This window comes from Haliotis rubra, unplaced genomic scaffold (assembly GCF_003918875.1).
Source record: "Haliotis rubra isolate DU_JTF1 unplaced genomic scaffold, ASM391887v1 Scf1053, whole genome shotgun sequence".
NCBI lineage: Eukaryota > Metazoa > Mollusca > Gastropoda > Lepetellida > Haliotidae > Haliotis > Haliotis rubra.
The window spans coordinates 285,125-304,552 of NW_025764952.1; the positions used below are offsets into that span (position 1 = coordinate 285,125).

The 19,428-nt window shown below is 44.3% G+C and overlaps 2 protein-coding genes and 1 long non-coding RNA gene across 13 annotated transcripts in view; 1 reads left to right on the forward strand and 2 right to left on the reverse strand.

The window, feature by feature from the left end:
- Positions 1–18,733, reverse strand: part of LOC124276724 (serine/threonine-protein phosphatase 6 regulatory ankyrin repeat subunit B-like) — a 240,462-nt gene extending 221,729 nt beyond the window's left edge. For 7 of the 10 annotated variants that reach the window (XR_006898641.1, XR_006898644.1, XR_006898640.1 and 4 more), the window contains exons 1-4: positions 16,539–16,731; positions 14,731–14,786; positions 1,009–1,059; positions 241–525 (exon numbers count right to left, since the gene is read on the reverse strand). Coding sequence is in view for 5 of the 10 variants with exons in the window: in XM_046712385.1 (XP_046568341.1) it covers positions 241–525; positions 1,009–1,059; positions 14,731–14,786; positions 16,539–16,564 (418 nt within the window). In the remaining 5 variants the exon portion in view is untranslated. Of the gene's footprint in view, positions 1–240; positions 526–1,008; positions 1,060–3,859; positions 3,879–14,730; positions 14,787–16,538; positions 16,733–18,478 lie in introns of those variants that run through there. The other 3 variants (XM_046712398.1, XM_046712404.1, XM_046712413.1) reach the window with 3 other exon arrangements.
- Positions 4,644–6,184, forward strand: LOC124276838. Its single transcript, XM_046712492.1, has 2 exons — positions 4,644–4,736; positions 5,752–6,184. The coding sequence occupies exons 1-2, from the start codon at positions 4,687–4,689 to the stop codon at positions 6,041–6,043; spliced, it is 342 nt and encodes a 113-aa protein (XP_046568448.1). The 5' UTR covers positions 4,644–4,686; the 3' UTR covers positions 6,044–6,184.
- LOC124276848 lies at positions 7,200–10,499 on the reverse strand. Of its 2 annotated transcripts, XR_006898674.1 has the most exons (5): positions 10,460–10,499; positions 10,390–10,400; positions 9,723–9,848; positions 9,281–9,448; positions 7,200–9,007 (listed from the first exon to the last, which is right to left on the reverse strand). It is a non-coding gene; the product is annotated as an uncharacterized LOC124276848 (long non-coding RNA). The 2 variants fall into 2 exon arrangements; XR_006898675.1 differs by lacking the exons at positions 9,723–9,848; positions 10,390–10,400; positions 10,460–10,499 and adding an exon at positions 9,596–9,620 and having other exon boundaries at positions 9,281–9,469.
- Positions 18,734–19,428: the final 695 nt, after the last annotated feature.

Sequence of the window (19,428 nt, forward strand, 5' to 3'; positions counted from 1 at the left end):
TTACACCATCCCTTCAGCCGTTAGCGACGTGGCATTTATGCTGAGATTTAGCCATACATTAAAATGACAAAAATACTACGATTGAAATCCTGTTAGACTTAAATACACTTGGAATGTTTTGGGACGTACGTACCTACCTACCAAGAAGTAATATATGAAATGCATATTTATGATTTTCTATTTATTGTCTCTGAAGTTAAAGCAGTTAAGAAAGTTTAGGTCCTGCGTGAATTACTGTACCTGAAGTCTCATTGCAGAAATCCCCGATGTACGTCTCTTTACAACCTAACGTACAATGTCCATCTCCGTTATTGCAGGTTTCGTTTAAACAGCCTCCGCTGCAGAATATGTTACAATGGTCGCCATGGTAACCACGAACACATCCCTCAGAACATTTCCCTGTGTGCTTCAGACAGTGTCTGAGGTTTCTGGGTGGGACAATGGCACAGTTGGAGGGGCAGGTCCTGTCGCAGTTCTCGCCATATATTCCCCAGTCGCATCCCTCATTGTCATGCTCCGCTAAAGCTGGAAGAGAATTGTTGTTAAATATTAAAACTGACAAATAGTAATGACGCAAGGTAACATCGATTTGCAAAATTTGAAGACAGTGTGAACTCATGTGTGCTCTATGACCCTTAGTCAGAATTGGAGTGAGTGAGTGAGTTAAAATTGAACGTCACATCGGCAATGTTGCAGCCATATCGTGACGAGGATTTGAATAATACATAAAGTTGCAATAACTAAAGTCAAGTTATAAAGCCGAAGGACAGTAAAAAACTAGAGGATCACAGATATAGATATAAAACTAGTATGGAAAGCTAAAATTAACTATAGAAGACAATACAATATAAAAACAGGATATCTATTGCCAAGAACTGAAAGTAGATCACCATACCAGGGACTATGGGAACTTACAGTACATTTGCTTCGTGCATGGACCCTAGCTGGATGTCTGAATTGGAGCTAAAGCATCTTCCCCTACGATATAGATATAACACATGTACTCACTGATCCCCGGCAAAACTGCAAGTAGCCACATTGCGGAAGTTGCTGCTTTACCTGTTGGAAAACAAAACAAATATCGGTAGTAACTACAATAAATAATAAAAAAATAGATAATAAAATGCTAAAGTTGCCGATTATTATTAATTTCTTGTGTAACGACGAAAACGCTATTCGTGAACTTTCAAATATAGCAACAACTCAACCCTGAAACGTTATGCAAAACAATTGACAAACTAACAAACAAATGCAACAAACAACGGTTACAGGTTTACAAATCAGGAAAGGTTACTGCAAAGAAAATACATGTATATTGTTATTGGAAAATGCATTGGCATTACAAAACTACGGGCAGAAATATGATTGTGGGACATGCTCATCGGGTATCGCCACTTATTTAAAGAAGTTGGAATCGATGGTGGGACATGCTCATCGGGTATCACCACTTATTTAAAGAAGTTGGAAGCGATGGTGCGACATGCTCATCGGGTATCGCCACTTATTTAAAGAAGTTGGAATCGATGGTGGGACATGCTCATCGGGTATCACCACTTATTTAAAGAAGTTGGAAGCGATGGTGGGACATGCTCATCGGGTATCGCCACTTATTTAAAGAAGTTGGAATCGATGGTGGGACATGCTCATCGGGTATCGCCACTTATTTAAAGAAGTTGGAATCGATGGTGGGACATGCTCATCGGGTATCACCACTTATTTAAAGAAGTTGGAATCGATGGTGGGACATGCTCATCGGGTATCGCCACTTATTTAAAGAAGTTGGAAGCGATGGTGGGACATGCTCATCGGGTATCGCCACTTATTTAAAGAAGTTGGAATCGATGGTGGGACATGCTCATCGGGTATCGTCACTTATTTAAAGAAGTTGGAATCGATGGTGGGACATGCTTATCGGGTATCGTCACTTATTTAAAGAAGTTGGAATCGATGGTGGGACATGCTTATCGGGTATCGTCACTAAAAGAAGTTGGAATCGATGGTGGGACATGCTCATTCGGTATCGTCACTTATTTAAAGAAGTTGGAATCGATGGTGGGACATGCTCATTCGGTATCGTCACTTATTTAAAGAAGTTGGAAGCGATGGTGGGACATGCTCATCGGGTATCGTCACTTATTTAATGAAGTTGGAATCGATGGTGGGACATGCTCATCGGGTATCGCCACTTATTTAAAGAAGTTGGAAGCTGACAATGGCAATGACAATGCTTTTAGCAGATTAACTGACTGACTGACTGTGTGAGTTTAGTTGTACGCCGCTTTTAGCAATATTCCAGCAATATCACGGCGGGGGACACCAGAAATGGGCTTCACACATTGTTCCGATGTGGGGAATCGAATCTGGGTCTACGGCGTGACGCGCCAACGCTTTAACCACTAGACTATCCCACCGCCCTATTTGTAGCAGATTGATAATAATAATAGTCCACTTGTAACGCGCTGAACCCATGCACAGTACATGCTCTAAGCGCACATGTTTGAGAGGAGGTGAGAGAAGTTACACAGAGAATGCAAGTCTGAACAGAAAGGTTTTGGGTTTCAAACGATGACAATGATTAGAATTTCTTCCTAAAACATGTTCAATACCTGATGTCAACATACACACAACCTATATTCAATCATTATGTCTGAGTTACATTCAGTATGATTTCTGGGTTTCTAACCCCAAAGCCCGAGAAACCGACACAGACGCATGTTAAAGCAAACATTGGCCCGTACGGAAACCAAGATGTTTTATTTATAGTAAATGTTTCCGGAAAAAACTGGAATGGCATCGAAACATAGTGTGCTTTGTTTCCTGCTGACAAGGAACATGGAATCAAGCCCAAACATCGCCAATCTGAAACTACAAGCATAAGGTCATGTCGTGATTTTCGTGTGTTCATTGTGTATGTTTAAAACTCTCCCCCAGTTCTGGATACATTTCATTTTACATACAACGCTGTCTTAACATTTTTGAGAAACAATTGTGTTTCCACTTTTTTTCAGAAAGAAAATAGCATGGAAATATTGGAGCTGTTGTCACTTGCTTGGGATCTCACAAGGTAAATCCAGTTTGTAACATTGCTATATACTGAATAACACTTCAATTACATAATGCTATTGTTTACATCATATCACTATTATTGACATCTTTCTCATTATGTGCGTAAGAGAGTTTTGTTTTACGCCGCTTTTAGCAATATTCCTGTAATATAACGGCGAGTGACACCAGAAATGGGCTTCATTGTACCCATGTGAGAAATCGAACCCGTGTCTTCGGCGTGACGAGCGAAAGCTTTAACCACGGGGGCTATCCCACTGTCCCTATCATTACACAAACTAGTTTGAGACATACTTTCAGAAATCTGTTCCAGTTGCACCATGCAGAGACGGTCAGCACTGTTCAGGCTGTAGTAACATCTCGGGACAGTGTCTCACACAATGTGACCATGGCTATTTCGGCCTGATGTGCAAATCTGTCTGCAGTAAGACGTGCAAGGGAAACATATGCTGCTCTTCAGCTACTGGCATTGGTGTGTGTTCCGAAGGATGTGCGTCTGGATACCAGGGCAGGAGGTGCCCCATACCATGTGACAGTCCAGGCGGTGGATGTACAGAATGTCCAGGTGGTTGTGATGGAGAGTACTGTTATCTGGACGCTGTGTCCCGTGTGTCTGGATGCAGTGATGGGCACTACGGATCTGACTGCAAGACGTGTTCTGACAGATGCAAAACATGCGATAGGACATCAGGGGCATGTTGGGAGTGCCATCCGCCATATTTCGGCCGGACCTGCGAGTATTCATGTGATCGATGTATAAAACCATTCAACTTTCGTTGTTTCCATGGATGCCTACCTGGGTTTTATGGTCCTTTCTGCAGTAAGAATTGCAGTGAAAACTGTCGAGTCAACCACATTTCTTTGACCGAAACAGCTGCTAGTTCCGAATGCCAAGAGAAGAGCGGAAAGTGTATCTATGGATGTAAATGCTCCAATCAATGTAAGTATGGAATTTCTAGGTACAAGTAATAATTGTTAACAGGTTTATGATTGATGATAGATTTAGTTTTAGTTTTGATTGTCATGATTACGATAACAGAGAAAATGTCTCAGCATTATATACTTCTCACACTTTGCTAAGGATCACAAAAATTCACAACTTTACTTACACGTAGATTTACATTTTGAGCTTGTATCCATTTAAAACTGGATAAATAATGAGGGTAACCCCTCTTGAGGCACACAGTCACCTTAATCTAACCTTATTCACTTGATACATCAGTAACCATAAACATGGTTTTCACGGCAGCAATCGACCATTTTGCATATCATGGAACGAGTCACTGACAAGTACACAACACCTGTCAATAGCAGTTATGGGATCCACAAGATGAAATGACATACTGAAACCTACGATCCATATTTACAAAAAGCTTAAATATTTAAACCAAATTGGACCTCACATCATAGTTTTCTGTTGAATACATGATTTGATCCTTAGCAAAGTGTGAATAGTAAATCTTGACCATTTGGCGTATCGTGATTCTTTTTCTCTGTTCAGAAGAAAGTTAAGTCTGTCAGCAATTACACATTATGTATATCTATGTCTGTTTAGATGGGGCTACACAAGCTGCTGATGCTGTTACAATAGGACTTTCAACAGGATCAGCACTTCTATTTCTGATGTTGATGGCAGTGTGCTACCGGTGTCGAAATGTCGTGAGATGTGACAGGTAAGATCATAACAGAAGTAAACAGTTGGCTCTGTCTTCTTGTGCATGTCGTGCTCCCCTTACATTACCAAACCAGTGAAGATTTGGGTTGGAATTGGTCTTCAGCAACCAATACTTATAGTAAAAGGCGACTAAGGGGATCGAGTGGTCAGGTTTGCTGACTTTTTTGACACATGTCATCGATTCCCAACTGCGTAGATGATCGCTCATGCTGTTGATCACTGGATTGTCTTGTGGAGACTCGAATATTTACAGACCGTCGCCATAAAAATTGTAAATTGCTAAATGTGACTAAAACAACAAACCAACCAACCCTTACATTACCTGTAGTTCGTAGAAATCAACTGGAAAACAGTATTGCGCCTTGTTGAAACATATAGAAACATCGACAATAAAGTGATTTTAGGTCTTGATCGACTCTCCTTTTGGTTTACCGAGATTGTGTTCATTTTTGTTGCTTTACTGTCACCTCTTGGTCAAACCTAGTAGTTTATCAAAGTGCATGAACATACACAACTGCCACTTTGCAGTTGCTATATGTAATTGTGTTTAGAGCTGATATGAAATGCTCGTTTATCAATGGCAATTCCCGTTAGTACACTGTACTAATTTTAAGTGTTTATAGTTGTGACTTGTCAGATAAGCATGTACCACACTTGGAGCAAAATACATTATACACAAGGGTGTTACCTGGACACATGTGCTATCATTTGTTAAATTCGCCCTGTGAATTCTACAAAGTAGGAATGAAAATACGAAACAAATTGAGCTTGTGAACGTTACTGGAAAATATATCGGTATTGTGGACAATGACAGACTCAGTGTGTTAAAAAGTGATGACCTTAAAATAAAATAACATTAAAATGAGATGACGTTAAATTGAAAAATATGCTTCATAAGTATAACATTTGTTATTATGGGTGACAGGATAAAGCAAAATGGTTGACACTCAAATAATATAAATGAGTCCACTTCTTTTGTTACAAGGATGAACACATATTTTCTCCCTTCACAGAGGCACCCAAGCGGCCTTCCCTCTACCCGACAGTGTGGAGGAACACAAAGATACCCCCGCTGTTGAGTACCATGGGTATTGTGAAATACTTGAGGACGACGACAACAGGAGTCACCAGCCTATCATGAACCCAGAAGAAGGAAGTGATTCTCCAATGCCTGTTTTGGCAGACTGTTTCCCTGCAGCAGGACACGAAGGTGGAGGAGGAGGGCCATCAAACACCCGACAAGTGCGGGATGTCTGTGTCGATGACACAAGCACTGTCGTCAACTACATATTGCCAGTTGAGTGATACTGAAAAACGTGACGTATATATTCTGTAGGCATGTGTTACGGTGTTTCTGAATTTCCAATCTATTCACCCGTTAAGGTCCGGTTTAGAACTGATCTTCAGTAACACATGCTTGTCGTAAGAGGCAACTAACGGGATCAGGGGGTCAGGCTGTCTGACTTGCTTGACACATGTCATCGGTTCCCAATTGCGTAGATCGATGCTCATGATGTTGAACACTAGATTGTCTGGTCTTTTTTTTCTCGATTCTTTACAGACCGCCGCCATATAGCTGGGTTGTTGCTGAATGCAGCTTAAAACTAAACTCACTCACTCCCATTTGTCCAGCTTTTTACAGGAAAAACGTACCGGTATCATTATTGTAGTATTTCTCTATTGCTGGAACATTACCCTGGACGAATATTTTATTTAAAATTATGCAGTTTCAGTGTTGTTATCTTTACAACTGCCGGAGTTTGATGCTCATACTGTTGATCACAGGATTGTCTGGTCTCGTATGATTGTTTACAGCTGCCATGTAACTGGAATATTTCTGAATACGGCGTTAACATCAAACAAGCGTAAGCTGATAAGCAGGAAACGTACGTCTACTTCTCATCAAAGGTTTAGACTCACTAGTGTAAATGTAGCCACTTACTTCAGCTGATAAGCAGGAAACGAACATATACTTGTCATCAAAGGTTTAGTCTCACTAGTGTGTAGCCACTTCAGCCAACTGTTATAAACTAGATTTTGCAAAATATTCCATACTGTTTAAAGGTACTGTTTACACATGAACTCATGTACTGTAAAAAATGTCGTAACGTTGAAAAAATTATTGTCATGAGTTCAATAAATGATGAAAATTGTTGAATCCTTAACAAAACTTTACACCAAAACGTAGCTGTTCACATTGCACGATATTTGCACATGCTCTTCATCATTTGATGCATGATCCTCGTGCAATTCAACTGAATAAGGTTTGCAGTTGGTTCCCCTAAGTTAGTGGAGAAATTCATCTCAGATATATCGCGATGTAAACACACACACTCAGATATATATGTGGGCATTGCCTGATTCACTCAGTCACGGTTGGAATCCGGGTAGCTTGACCTTTTTCATTTATTGCAAAATGAGTGTTAAGCAGTTAGTTAGTAAACATACAAACATGACTCTCATTGTCAAATGGTCACAACGACCCGGGCCGCGATCCATAGATTGTTCGGAGCACGGCAGTCTCTGCCTCACACCTTCCCCAGCTGTACCACAAACCTACCCAGCTGAACCTCACACCTCCCCACCTGTACCTCACACCTCCCTAGCTGTACCTCATACCTACCAAGTTGTACCTTACACCTACCTAGCTATACCTCACACCTCCCCACCTGTACCTCAGACCTCCCTAGCTGTACCTCACACCTCCCCAGCTGTATCTTACACGTTACAGATGCAACAACACCTCCCCAGCTGTACCTCAAATATCCCCGGCTATACCTCACACCTCCATACCTGTACCTCATACCTAACTAACTGTACTTTACACCTCCCCAGCTTTATCTCACACCTGCCTAGCTGTACCTCACCCCTCCCTAATTGTACCTCACATCTCCCTAGCTGTACCTCACACCTCCCTAATTTTACCTCACACCTCCCTAGCTGTACCTCACACTTCCTTAGTTGTACATCACATTTCACTCACTGATCCTCACACCTCCCCAGCTGTACCTCAACCTCCCCAGTTGTACCTCACACATCCCTAGCTGTACCTCACACCTCCCTACCTGTACCTCATACTTATCTAGTTGTACCTTACATCTCCCTAGCTGTACCTCACCCCTCCCTTATTGTACACTCACTCCTCCCTAATTGTACCTCACATCTCACTAGCTGTACCTCACACCTCCCTAATTGTACCTCACACCTCCCCAGCTGTACCTTACACCTCCCCAGCTGTATCTCACAACTCCCCACCTGTACCCCACACGTCCATAGCAGTACATCACACCTGGTTAACTGTACCTCATACCTCCCCAGCTGTAACTCACACCTCCACAGTTGTACCACACACTTCCACAGCTGTACCTCAGAGCTTTCTAAGTGTACCTCACACCTCCCTAACTGTACCACACACTTCCCCAGCTGTATCTCACACCTCCCTAACTGTACCTCACACATCCCTAACTGTACCTCAAAGCTCCCGACCTGTATCTTACAACTCCATAGCTGTACCACACGCCTCCCCACCTGTACCTCACACCTCCCCATCTGTACCTCAAACCTCCCACCTGTACCTCAGACCTCCCTAGCTGTACCACACACCTCCGTAGCTGTACCTCACAAATCCCCAGCTGTACCTCTCACCTCCCCATCTGTCCCTCACGCCTCCCTATCTGTACCTCACACCTCCCTAGTTGTACCTCGCACCTCCCTAGCTGTACCTTACACCTCCCTATCTGTACCTCGCACCTCCATAGCTGTACCTTACACCGCCCCAGCTGCACTTTACACCTCCCTAGTTGTACCTCATGCCTCCCCACCTGTATCCAACACCTCCCCACCTGTACCTCACACCTCCCTAACTGTACCTCATACGTCCCCAGCTATAATTCACACCTCTCTCACTGTACCACACACCTCCCCAGTTGAACCTCACACCTCCCTAACTGTACCTCACACCTCCCTAACTGTTCCTCATACCCCCCCCACCTGTATCTCACACCTCCCTAACTGTACCTCACACCTCCATAACTGTACTTCACACCTCCCTAGCTGTATCTCACACCTCCCTAGTTTTACCTCACACCTCCCTAGCTGTATCTCACACCTCCCTAGCTTTACCTCACACCTCCCAAGGTGTACCTCCCACCTCCCTAGTTGTACCTCACACCTCCCCACCTGAACCTCACACCTCCCTAGCTGTACCTCATACCTCCCTAGCTGTATCTCACACCTCCCTAGTTGTACCTCACACCTCCCTAGCTGTATCTCACTGTTCCCTAGCTATATCTCACACACGCCAAGCTGTACCTCACACCTCTCTAGCTGTATCTCACTCTTCCCTTGCTGTACCTCACACCTCCAGAATTGTACCTCACCCCTGCCTTATTGTACCTCACACCTCCATACCTGTACCTCACACCTCCCATCTGTATCTCACATCTCCCCAGCTGTACCTTACACCCTCCCTAGCTGTACCTCAATCCTCCTTAGCTGTACCTCACACCTCCCGATCTGTATCTCACATCTCCCTAATTGTACCTCACACCTCCGTAACAGTACCTCCCACCTCCCTAGCTGTACCTCACACCTCCCTAGCTGTACCTCACACCTCCCTAGCTGTATCTCACACCCCCCTAGCTGTATCTCACACCTACCTAGCTGTACCTCACGCCTACCTAGCTTTACCTCACACCTCCCTAGCTGTATCTCACTGTTCCCTAGCTATATCTCACACACGCCAAGCTGTATCTCACACCTACCTAGCTGTATCTCACATCTCCCTAATTGTACCTCACACCTCCCTACCAGTGCGTCACACGTCCCCAGCTTTCCCTCACACCTCCTTAGCTGTACCTCACACCTCCCTAATTGTACCTCACTCCTCCCCAGCAGTACCTTACACCCTCCCTAGCTGTACCTCAATCCTCCTTAGCTGTACCTCATACTTCCCCATCTGTATCTCACATCTCCCCAGCTGTACCTCACACCTCCCTAACTGTACCTAACATATGCCTAGCTGCACCTCACACCTCCATATTTGTACCTCACACCTTCCCAGCGTTATCTCACACCTCCCCAGCTGTATCTCACATCTCCCCAGCTGCACCTCACATCTCCCCATCTGTACCTCACACCTGCCCACCTGTACCTCACATCTCCCCAGCTGTACCCCTTACCACGCTATCTGTAACCTCATACCTACCCACCTTACACCCTCCCTAGCTGTACCTCAATCCTCCTTAGCTGTACCTCACACCTCCCCATCTGTATCTCACATCTCCCTAATTGTACCTTACACCTCCCTAACAGTACCTCCCACCTCCCCAGCTGCACCTCACATCTCCCCATTTGTACCTCACACCTGCCCACCTGTACCTCACCCCCCCAGCGGTACACCTTACCACGCCTTATCTGTAACCTCATACCTACCCACGTACACCTCACACCTCCCCAGCTGTACCTCACACCTTCCCAGCTTTATCTCTCATCTCCCCATCTCTAACTCAAACCTCCCCACCTGTACCTCACACCTCCCCACCTTCACCGCACACCTCCTTACCTGTACCTCACCCCCAACCTGTACTTCACACCTCCCCAGCTGTATCTCACCACCCCCCCAGCTATACCTCACACCTCTCCAGCTCTACCTCACACCTCCCTAGCTGTATCTCACACCTCCCTACCTGTACCTCACACCTCCCTACCTGCATCTAACACCTCCCTACCTGTACCTCACACCTACCTAGCTGTACATCACATCTCCCTAACTGTACCTCACACCTCCCTACCAGTACGTCACACCTACCCAGCTTTCCCTCACACCACCCCAGGTGCACCTTACACTTCCCTATCTGTACCTCACCCTTCCCTAATTGTAGCTCACACCTCCCTTGCTGTACCTCACACCTCCCTAAATGTACCTCACTATTCCTCAGCTGTACCTTACATCTCCTTAGCTGCACTTCACACCTCCCTAGCTGTACCTCATACCTCCCCACCTGTATCCCACACCTCACCAGCTTTCCCTCACACCTCCCTAACTGTACCTCATACCTCCCCAGCTGTAACTAACACCTCCCCAGCTGTACCACACACCTCCCCAGCTGTAACTTACACCTCCCTAACTGTACCACACACCTCCCCAGCTGTACCTCACACCTCCCTAAGTGTACCTCACGCCTGCCACCTGTACCTCACACCTCCCTAGCTGTACCTCACTCCTCCCCAGTTGTAGTTCACACCTCCCTTGCTGCATCTTACACTTCCCTAGCTGTACCTCACACCTCCCTAGCTGTACCTCACACCTCCCTAGCCGTACCTCACACCTCCCCACCTGTACCTCACACCTCCCTAGCTTTACCTCATACCTCCCTAGCTGTACCTTACACCTCCCCACCTGTACCTCACACCTCCCTACCTCTACCTCATACTTCCCTAGCTGCTCACCACCATGGCAAATGGTGAAACCACAGGTCGATCTTACCCTCACCAAACTCAAAAAGTCTGAAACAAATCCCTTGGTGTTCCAACAGGAATACAACCAGTTACGTTCGAAGTATAGCACTCACATATCCATTTTCACAGACGGATCCAAGGACGATGGCCAAGTTGCCAGCGCTACAGTCATTGGAGCCAAGACTGTCTCCTCTAGGATCCCCGACAACAGTTCCATTTTCACTGCTGAAGCCAAAGCTATCTTCTCCGCTTTGACCTACATTCAACAGCAAAAAATTCCAAAAACTTCATCGTTTTCACAGATTCATTATCCTGCCTTGAAGCACTTCAAAATGTGACTTCAAGTCACCCAATCATCCTGGACATATTAGAACTTTACAACGACCTTTCTACTGGCCAATGTGACATGGTCCTCTGCTGGTTGCCGGGTCACATCGGCATAGCAGGTAACACCAAGGCCGATGCTGCAGCAAACGCAGCTCATGACAAGCCCCTATCTCCACTGCTAATCCCGTACAGTGATTTCAAACCCACTATCAAAAGCTATACTCGGGACCTGATGCAAAATAGGTGGGGCACTCAAGCAGGAAGAAACAAACTCCATGAATTGAAGCCAACAATCGGTTATACCTACTTGGGTTGTCAGTCAAGACGTGATGAGGTAATTTTACGACGATGTCGTATTGGCCACAGTCGATTTACACATAACTATCTGCTGAAAACGGATGGGGATGGACCCCTCACGTGTGTCTCTTGCGGTGAGGTTTTCACCATCAAGCATATTCTGCTTGAATGCGTGGACTTATCGTCTGCAAGGGACTCACATTATGATGCAACAAACCTAAAAGATCTGTTCTCCTGCGTGAGCGCTCATCTCATAGTGAACTACCTGAGGGAAGTTGATCTGTATCACAAATTGCAACTGCGAAATGTAACAACCATAAATTGTAACTATGAAACGTGACTAACAAATTGCCTGCCTATAAATTTGATGCTATAAATTTGTGATACAGCTGCTGCAGCATCGGCCTTGGTGTTACCTGCTATGCCGATGTGACCCGGCAACCAGCAGAGGACCATGTCACATTGGCCAGTAGAAAGGTCGTTGTAAAGTTCTAATATGTCCAGGATGATTGGGTGACTTGAAGTCACATTTTGAAGTGCTTCAAGGCAGGATAATGAATCTGTGAAAACGATGAAGTTTTTGGATTTTTTTGCTGTTGAATGTAGGTCAAAGCGGAGAAGATAGCTTTGGCTTCAGCAGTGAAAATGGAACTGTTGTCGGGGATCCTAGAGGAGACAGTCTTGGCTCCAATGACTGTAGCGCTGGCAACTTGGCCATCTTCCTTGGATCCGTCTGTGAAAATGGATATGTGAGTGTTATACTTCGAACGTAACTGGTTGTATTCCTGTTGGAACACCAAGGGATTTGTTTCAGACTTTTTGAGTTTGGTGAGGGTAAGATCGACCTGTGGTTTCACCATTTGCCATGGTGGTGAGCAGCTAGGGAAGTATGAGGTAGAGGATAAATAAATTTATCTAGGGTAAAAACGGTAGTCTAGACCGTCTACCGTGGAGGCATGTGTTGCACGAGAAGTTGTGCTTGTTTAGTCACGTGATAGAAGGTTACAAGGTGGGTTGAAGATATTGTTTCGTCACTCGAGGTCTACGCGTTAATCAGACGAGTAGCTTTGCCTTGATTTTATTTTTCATTGGAGACCAGGCCGCTGGGCCGTGTGTTTGGCCACTGGGCCGTGTGCTTGGCCACTTGGCCGTGTGTTTGGCCACTGGGCCGTGTGTTGAGCCACTTGGCTGTGTGTTGAGCCACTGGCCCGTGTGTTGAGCCACTTGGCTGTGTGTTTGGCTACTGGGCTGTGTGTTTGGCCACTGGGCTGTGTGTTGACCCACTTGGCTGTGTGTTTGGCCACTGGGCTGTGTGTTGAGCCACTTGGCTGTGTGTTTGGCCACTGGGCCGTGTGTTGAGCCACTTGGCTGTGTGTTGAGCCACTTGGCTGTGTGTTGAGCCACTTGGCCGTGTGTTGAGCCACTTGGCTGTGTGTTGAGCCACTGGGCCGTGTGTTGAGCCACTGGGCCGTGTGTTGAGCCACTGGGCCGTGTGTTGAGCCACTGGGCCGTGTGTTGTGCCACTTGGCTGTATGTTGAGCCACTTGGCCGTGTGTTGAGCCACTGGGCTGTGTGTTGAGGCACTTGGCCGTGTGTTGTGCCACTTGGCCGTGTGTTAAGCCACTTGGCTGTGTGTTGAGCCACTTGGCTATGTGTTGAGCCACTGGGCCGTGTGTTGAGCCACTTGGCTGTGTGTTAAACCACTTGGCTGTGTGTTAAGCCACTGGGCCGTATGTTAAGCCACTTGACCGTGTGGTAAGCCACTTGGCTGTGTGTTAAGCCACTTGGCTGTGTGTTAAGCCACTTGGCTGTGTGTTAAGCCACTTGGCTGTGTGTTAAGCCACTTGACTGTGTGTTAAGCCACTTGGCTGTGTGTTAAGCCACTTGGCTGTGTGTTACGAATGAAGGCCACTGGGTCATGTTACAAATGTAGGCTACCGGGCCATGCTGTACACATGTAGGCTACCGGATCATGCTGTACACATGTAGGCTACCGGGCCGTGCTGTACAAATGCAGGCTACCGGGCCGTGTTGTACAAATGTAGGCTACCGGGCCATGCTGTACAAATGTAGGCTACCGGGCGATGCTGTACACATGTAGGCTACCGGGCCGTGCTGTACACATGTAGGCTACCGGGCCGTGCTGTACAAATGTAGGCCACGGATGTATCGATGTTTTCACACTCTCGAATGTGTCAGCGGGTTTATGTGATAACATGCCTCCAGTATATATGATATTGTCATTGCAATATAAATGCCATTGAATATATTTCTCAATTTACTAGAGTGATTCCTCTGAAGTAACTGGTACTGATTTATAGACCGTGTTAATCTTATACCAGTTGCATAGCATTTCTTTGTTGTTTATTAGTTCATGACACATTCTTGTATGTATATATTTTGGCTTACTTTCGGTTTAACTTGGGTGAGTGAGTTAAAATTTACAGTCACATTGGCAGTATTTCAGCCATATCGTGACTAAGAAAGTTGTAAATTTATAAATGAGTAAAAACAAATTCAGATAATATACTTATATCTGCAAAGGAGAGTAAAATAACTACAACATTACATTTATATTAATGTAAAACTAGTATGAAAATCTAATATATCTTAACATGAAGACAATACAATATAAAAACAGTCTATAGATCGCCAACAACTGAAGGTAGATCACCATACTAGGGTCCTTGGGGAATTATAGTGCCTTTGCTACCTGCATAGACCCTAGCTGGATTTACATCATTCCTTCAGATGTTGGCAATTTTGACAATCTAGCCGTAACTTAAAATAAAATATATACATGTACAGTTAAAATAATAACATGTTTAAATGTACTTGAATTGGTTTGGGACGTGCGTACCCTCTCACGAGGTATAACTTTGGAAGCCACCACACAAGAGTGTACTTACATATTGTCAGCAAGAAGAGTCTCTGTGTGGCTCGAAGTGCGACCATGTTAGAGTGCCTGCAAACACAAATAAAAACTATTATATTCAATGTACCTGATACAAGCATATTGTAGCACTATATGTTTCCGGGTGTTTTGCGTTTACGGGTTTTACATTTTCTTAAACGTCCGAAAACACATAAAACGAGGAAATACTGAAACGTTTAACTGCTGTGAGAGTAGAACAAACAGTGTGCTGATATATGCACGGAAGCCCCAGAATGTTTGATACAACACATCTCGAGTCTCAGGTCGACCAGGAAGGTATAACTACAGCGGATGACAGCTGTGTTAAATTAGACACGAAACGAAATACAGTCCAAGCTCGCTTGTCTGGACACTTGGCTTTTCTACAATTTTGTCCGGAAAGAAGAACAATTCTAAATACCGGAATCTCTTTTCAGTCCCTAACCCCCCACCCCCAACCTCCACAAACACACTGCACCCCACCAACACCCACACAAACCACTTCTCTACCCTGCATTGTAAGTCTCGGCGTAGCCCGAATATTCCATTCATTATTCACAATATCCACTTGCACATCCCCCCTCCACACACACAAACACACTGCACCCCACCAACACCCACACAAACCACTTCTCTCTACCCATTGTGAGTCTCGGCGTAGCCCGAATATTCCATTCATTATTCACAATATCCACTTGCACATCCCCCCTCCACACACACAAACACACTGCACCCCACCAACACCCACACAAACCACTTCTCTACCCTGCATTGTGAGTCTCGGCGTAGCCCGAATATTCCATTCATTATTCACAATATCCACTTGCATATCCCCCCTCCACACACACAAACACACTGCACCCCACCAACACCCACACAAACCACTTCTCTACCCTGCATTGTGAGTCTCGGTGTAGCCCGAATATTCCATTCATTATTCACAATATCCACTTGCACATCCCCCCTCCACACACACAAACACACTGCACAATCTGAAGAAAACATTCTCCTGCATGTTCTGGAATTAACTGAGCTCTCATTTTTAAAGTGATATAAAACTGATCAACACGTACATTATATACACATTTTTTTTTTAAACTCGGGATAAAATGGTATCACTGAATATGCAATAACCTGTGATCTATGAAAGACACTTCAGATGTGGGACAGTGACAGGAAAGTGTGTGTACGTTTTATTAGACATGTGTCAGTTGTTGATTAGTAAAGATGATAGGCGGATCCAGGTAATTTCAAAAGTGTGGACCGGGCTAATAAGTGAGTGAGTGAGTTTAGTTTTACGCCGCTTTTAGCAATATTCCAACAATATCATTACGGGGACACCAGAACATTGGTTTCTCACATTGTAGCCATGTGAGCCATCGAATCAACGAGCAATCGCTTTAATAAGTAGGCTAACCATCTGCGCACCCCAAGTCAGCGAAACTGACCACCCGATCCCGTTAGTCGCCCCAAGATAGTCGCCCGTGGGCCAATAATTGACTTATTCTACCCCGGATATTCACGGGTTTACAGTGTTTAGAGGAAAGCCAGTTGTTAATGCAGAAAGCCAGTTCTTGATGTAATATGACACCAAACGGATAAAAATATAACAACGGGTCACGAAAAGAATGAGTGAATTTAGTTTTGCCGCTTTTAGCAATAATCCAGCAATATCACGGCGGGGTATGCAAGAAATACGCTTCGTCGTGACGAGCGGATGCTTTGACCACAAGACGACCCAGTCGAAAGAAAAGAAGCACGGTGTTTTCGATTCACATCGACAAATACTCCTCTAATACTTACATGATGGCTGTCGTGAGGCGATACATGATCCCATCTCTCTGACTTCGGGTATTTATGAAAATATCTCCCAGTTTCTAGTGATGCGTCGTTTCTACAACAACTCTTTTAAAAACCGGAATTCCCATTGTTACGTCACTCAGTACTCATTGACGAGCTATTTTTAGCGTCACGTCACCCCCTTGCGAGATTTAAGTTAACAAATCAGAAGTTGATATCGGCTTCCTGTCTCCTGGCATAATCTTACAATTAGCCTCAGAAAGTATATATTTTTAATTCACAAAAAGCAACTGCATAAATGAACTGGAAATAAGCCGCAGGGAGAGTGGTAAATTCGAGCTGCTCCTAACGGAAATATAGACTTTATTTGGATCCTTTATATAACAGAAACGGCAGGGTAGAAGGTAGACTAATAACAAGTATCTGAATTGAACATATTTTACAGAAAAAAACAGTTCATAATAAACAATGAAACTGTGGAAATCTAGACTTGCCACATAATCTAGACTAGCATGGGCTTTCTTGGATATGCTTGTTTCAGGGTCTGTATGACAGACAAGGTGGAAGGAGAAATAATACAGCTCAGCGACAGAGCTATCCTGGCCAGAACTCTAGTTTCCCTTTCGCGATTGTTTAGTGGTGTTGTTTCCGCTTTTTTATGCCGTGTATCTATGACAATAGTATTTCTGTTCTGTTTCTGGGAGGTTTATTTGGTAGTGAGCGTTGCCATGGCTCTCAGTGCAAACAAAGATAGATCAATAACACTACTGTATATATACACATCCGCCTTGTTCTCACTGTCTTGCTGTTCAGTTCATTGTTTCATAACAAAAATTTCCAACGACCAAATCTGGGTAGAAATTCGGTACCCGAAGTAGCATGAAAAGTCGTAATTCATTTTCCTGCTGTTACATTTCTCCTTTATTAATCTGAAATTCCAGGTACGCTGTATGCAACAAAAGATGTCACTAAATGATTATTCCCTGCCTAACCCCAATAGCAATTTAACACAGAGTCTTTTATGAATATGGAATAAACGATTCTGTCATCCTCATATTTTATGATTGAAGAAAGCATATATGCTGCTATTTTGGCTCATACTTTCCGTAATGTGACTTTATATTATGTATTAGACTAACATCTAGTCTCTGAAATTAAAATATTTTACAGAAAAAAGAAATCACAGAAATATATATTGAATATAATGAAAAGGAGCCCTGAGGTTTTTTGTCTTCATTTTCAAAACTGTGGTAATCTAACGTAACAAATGTCATATTTGGGATTACACTTTCCAAGTAAAGTACAAATTCTAGCTCTTTTGTTTGGTTGAGTCCCATCCGTGATTCGAACCCACACCCTCAGAGTCAGGCACCTAATCGCCTAATCCCAAATATGACATATGTTACATCTGACCACTTTCTAAATGGCATTGTGTATTGATTTTATGTGGTAATATAGACTTGCCACAAATTCTAGACTTGAATGAGCATTCTTGGATATATTTGTTTCAGGGTCTGTGTGACAGACTGATAATGTATCAGAAGCTCGCGATGTTGATCACTGGACTGTCTGGTTGAGACTGGTTATTTTACAGACCGCAGCAATATAGAAGGAATATTGTAGAGTACGGCGTAAAACAACAAGAAACAAAACTACACGGCTTCAGACTGTGAGTCACACGTAAACAATGACTTGACGAAACGGGTCCTAGGTAGATGTTTATTCAGGATCCGGGTAGTGTTTAGCATTGCTTTCCCAGGACCCTTAGTACTCTAGTAACCTGCCCTACAACTAGCCGGCAGTCAGTATTTACACACACCCATACCAAGACGAGCGCGCTTGTCAGTTTTCTGAGACTGTTTAAACAAAGGAAATATACTCACTCTGGAGACTGTCTAAACGAAGAAGATATACTCAGCCTGGTATATCGCGCAGGTTACTGCGGTAGCTCCACGGTCAAGGTGACATTCCCAATCCAGATCGGGCACGCTGGTTAGATGGGGTAATGACATCCTGTCACAACTGTGTGCAACTGCAGTGGTAGTGCACGGACAAGTCTGCCGCTAAGTAGGTCAACGCATGTATCGTTAGGACAACTGGGTAGTCGCTGATTGCCGTCGTGTTCCACGAAGTAATCAGTGGATCAATGATCCTGGCGTGAACCACCAGATGCTTAACTATTTATAGACCGCCATCATTTGCAGGAAGTAATTAATTGATTTGTTTGAGTCTCTTGTGTTTGTTATGCAACCGAGCCATTAACGGTGTAAAGCAGGCCTTGGCACGGGCACATGTACCCAAATACAAAAATACTGATTCGAGAACGTAAGCATAGAGCTATGAATATGATACCCATATGAAAATCAGGAATGAAACAAATGTCATGATTGATGGATAGTCATATCAGAAAAAAACTAAGTACCGTTAAAATATCGGTTTTGGATCGAAAACGTAACGCCCTGTCGCACCCGAAAGGTTGCACGTCGACAAGAAAATGATTCTTCAACGTTGGTAGGAGCCGATCTTGAATTTAGCACTTCAAAGATCGTTAACTTGCTCTGAGTCATTAGTAATGCTGACGTTCAGTATCCACGGTAACAGATAAGTCCCCTGGCACAGTTGTTGAATCTGTGATAAGATTGGGAACGTGTAGTCCACGACGTCACAAAGTCCAAAAAGTCATTTGCACTAACCGAGAGAGGAACCGACAGCAGCACCCCAGGGCATCACATGGTCATCTGACGGTCCAACATAACGTCAAATGACGCTAGGATTGCCTCAAATGACACTAAAGACGTCAAATGACGCCACGATCACATCGAATGTCTCTTATATGAAGTTTAACGTCACTTAGCCGACTTAACGACAAAATTTTATCACCTGACAGTAAACA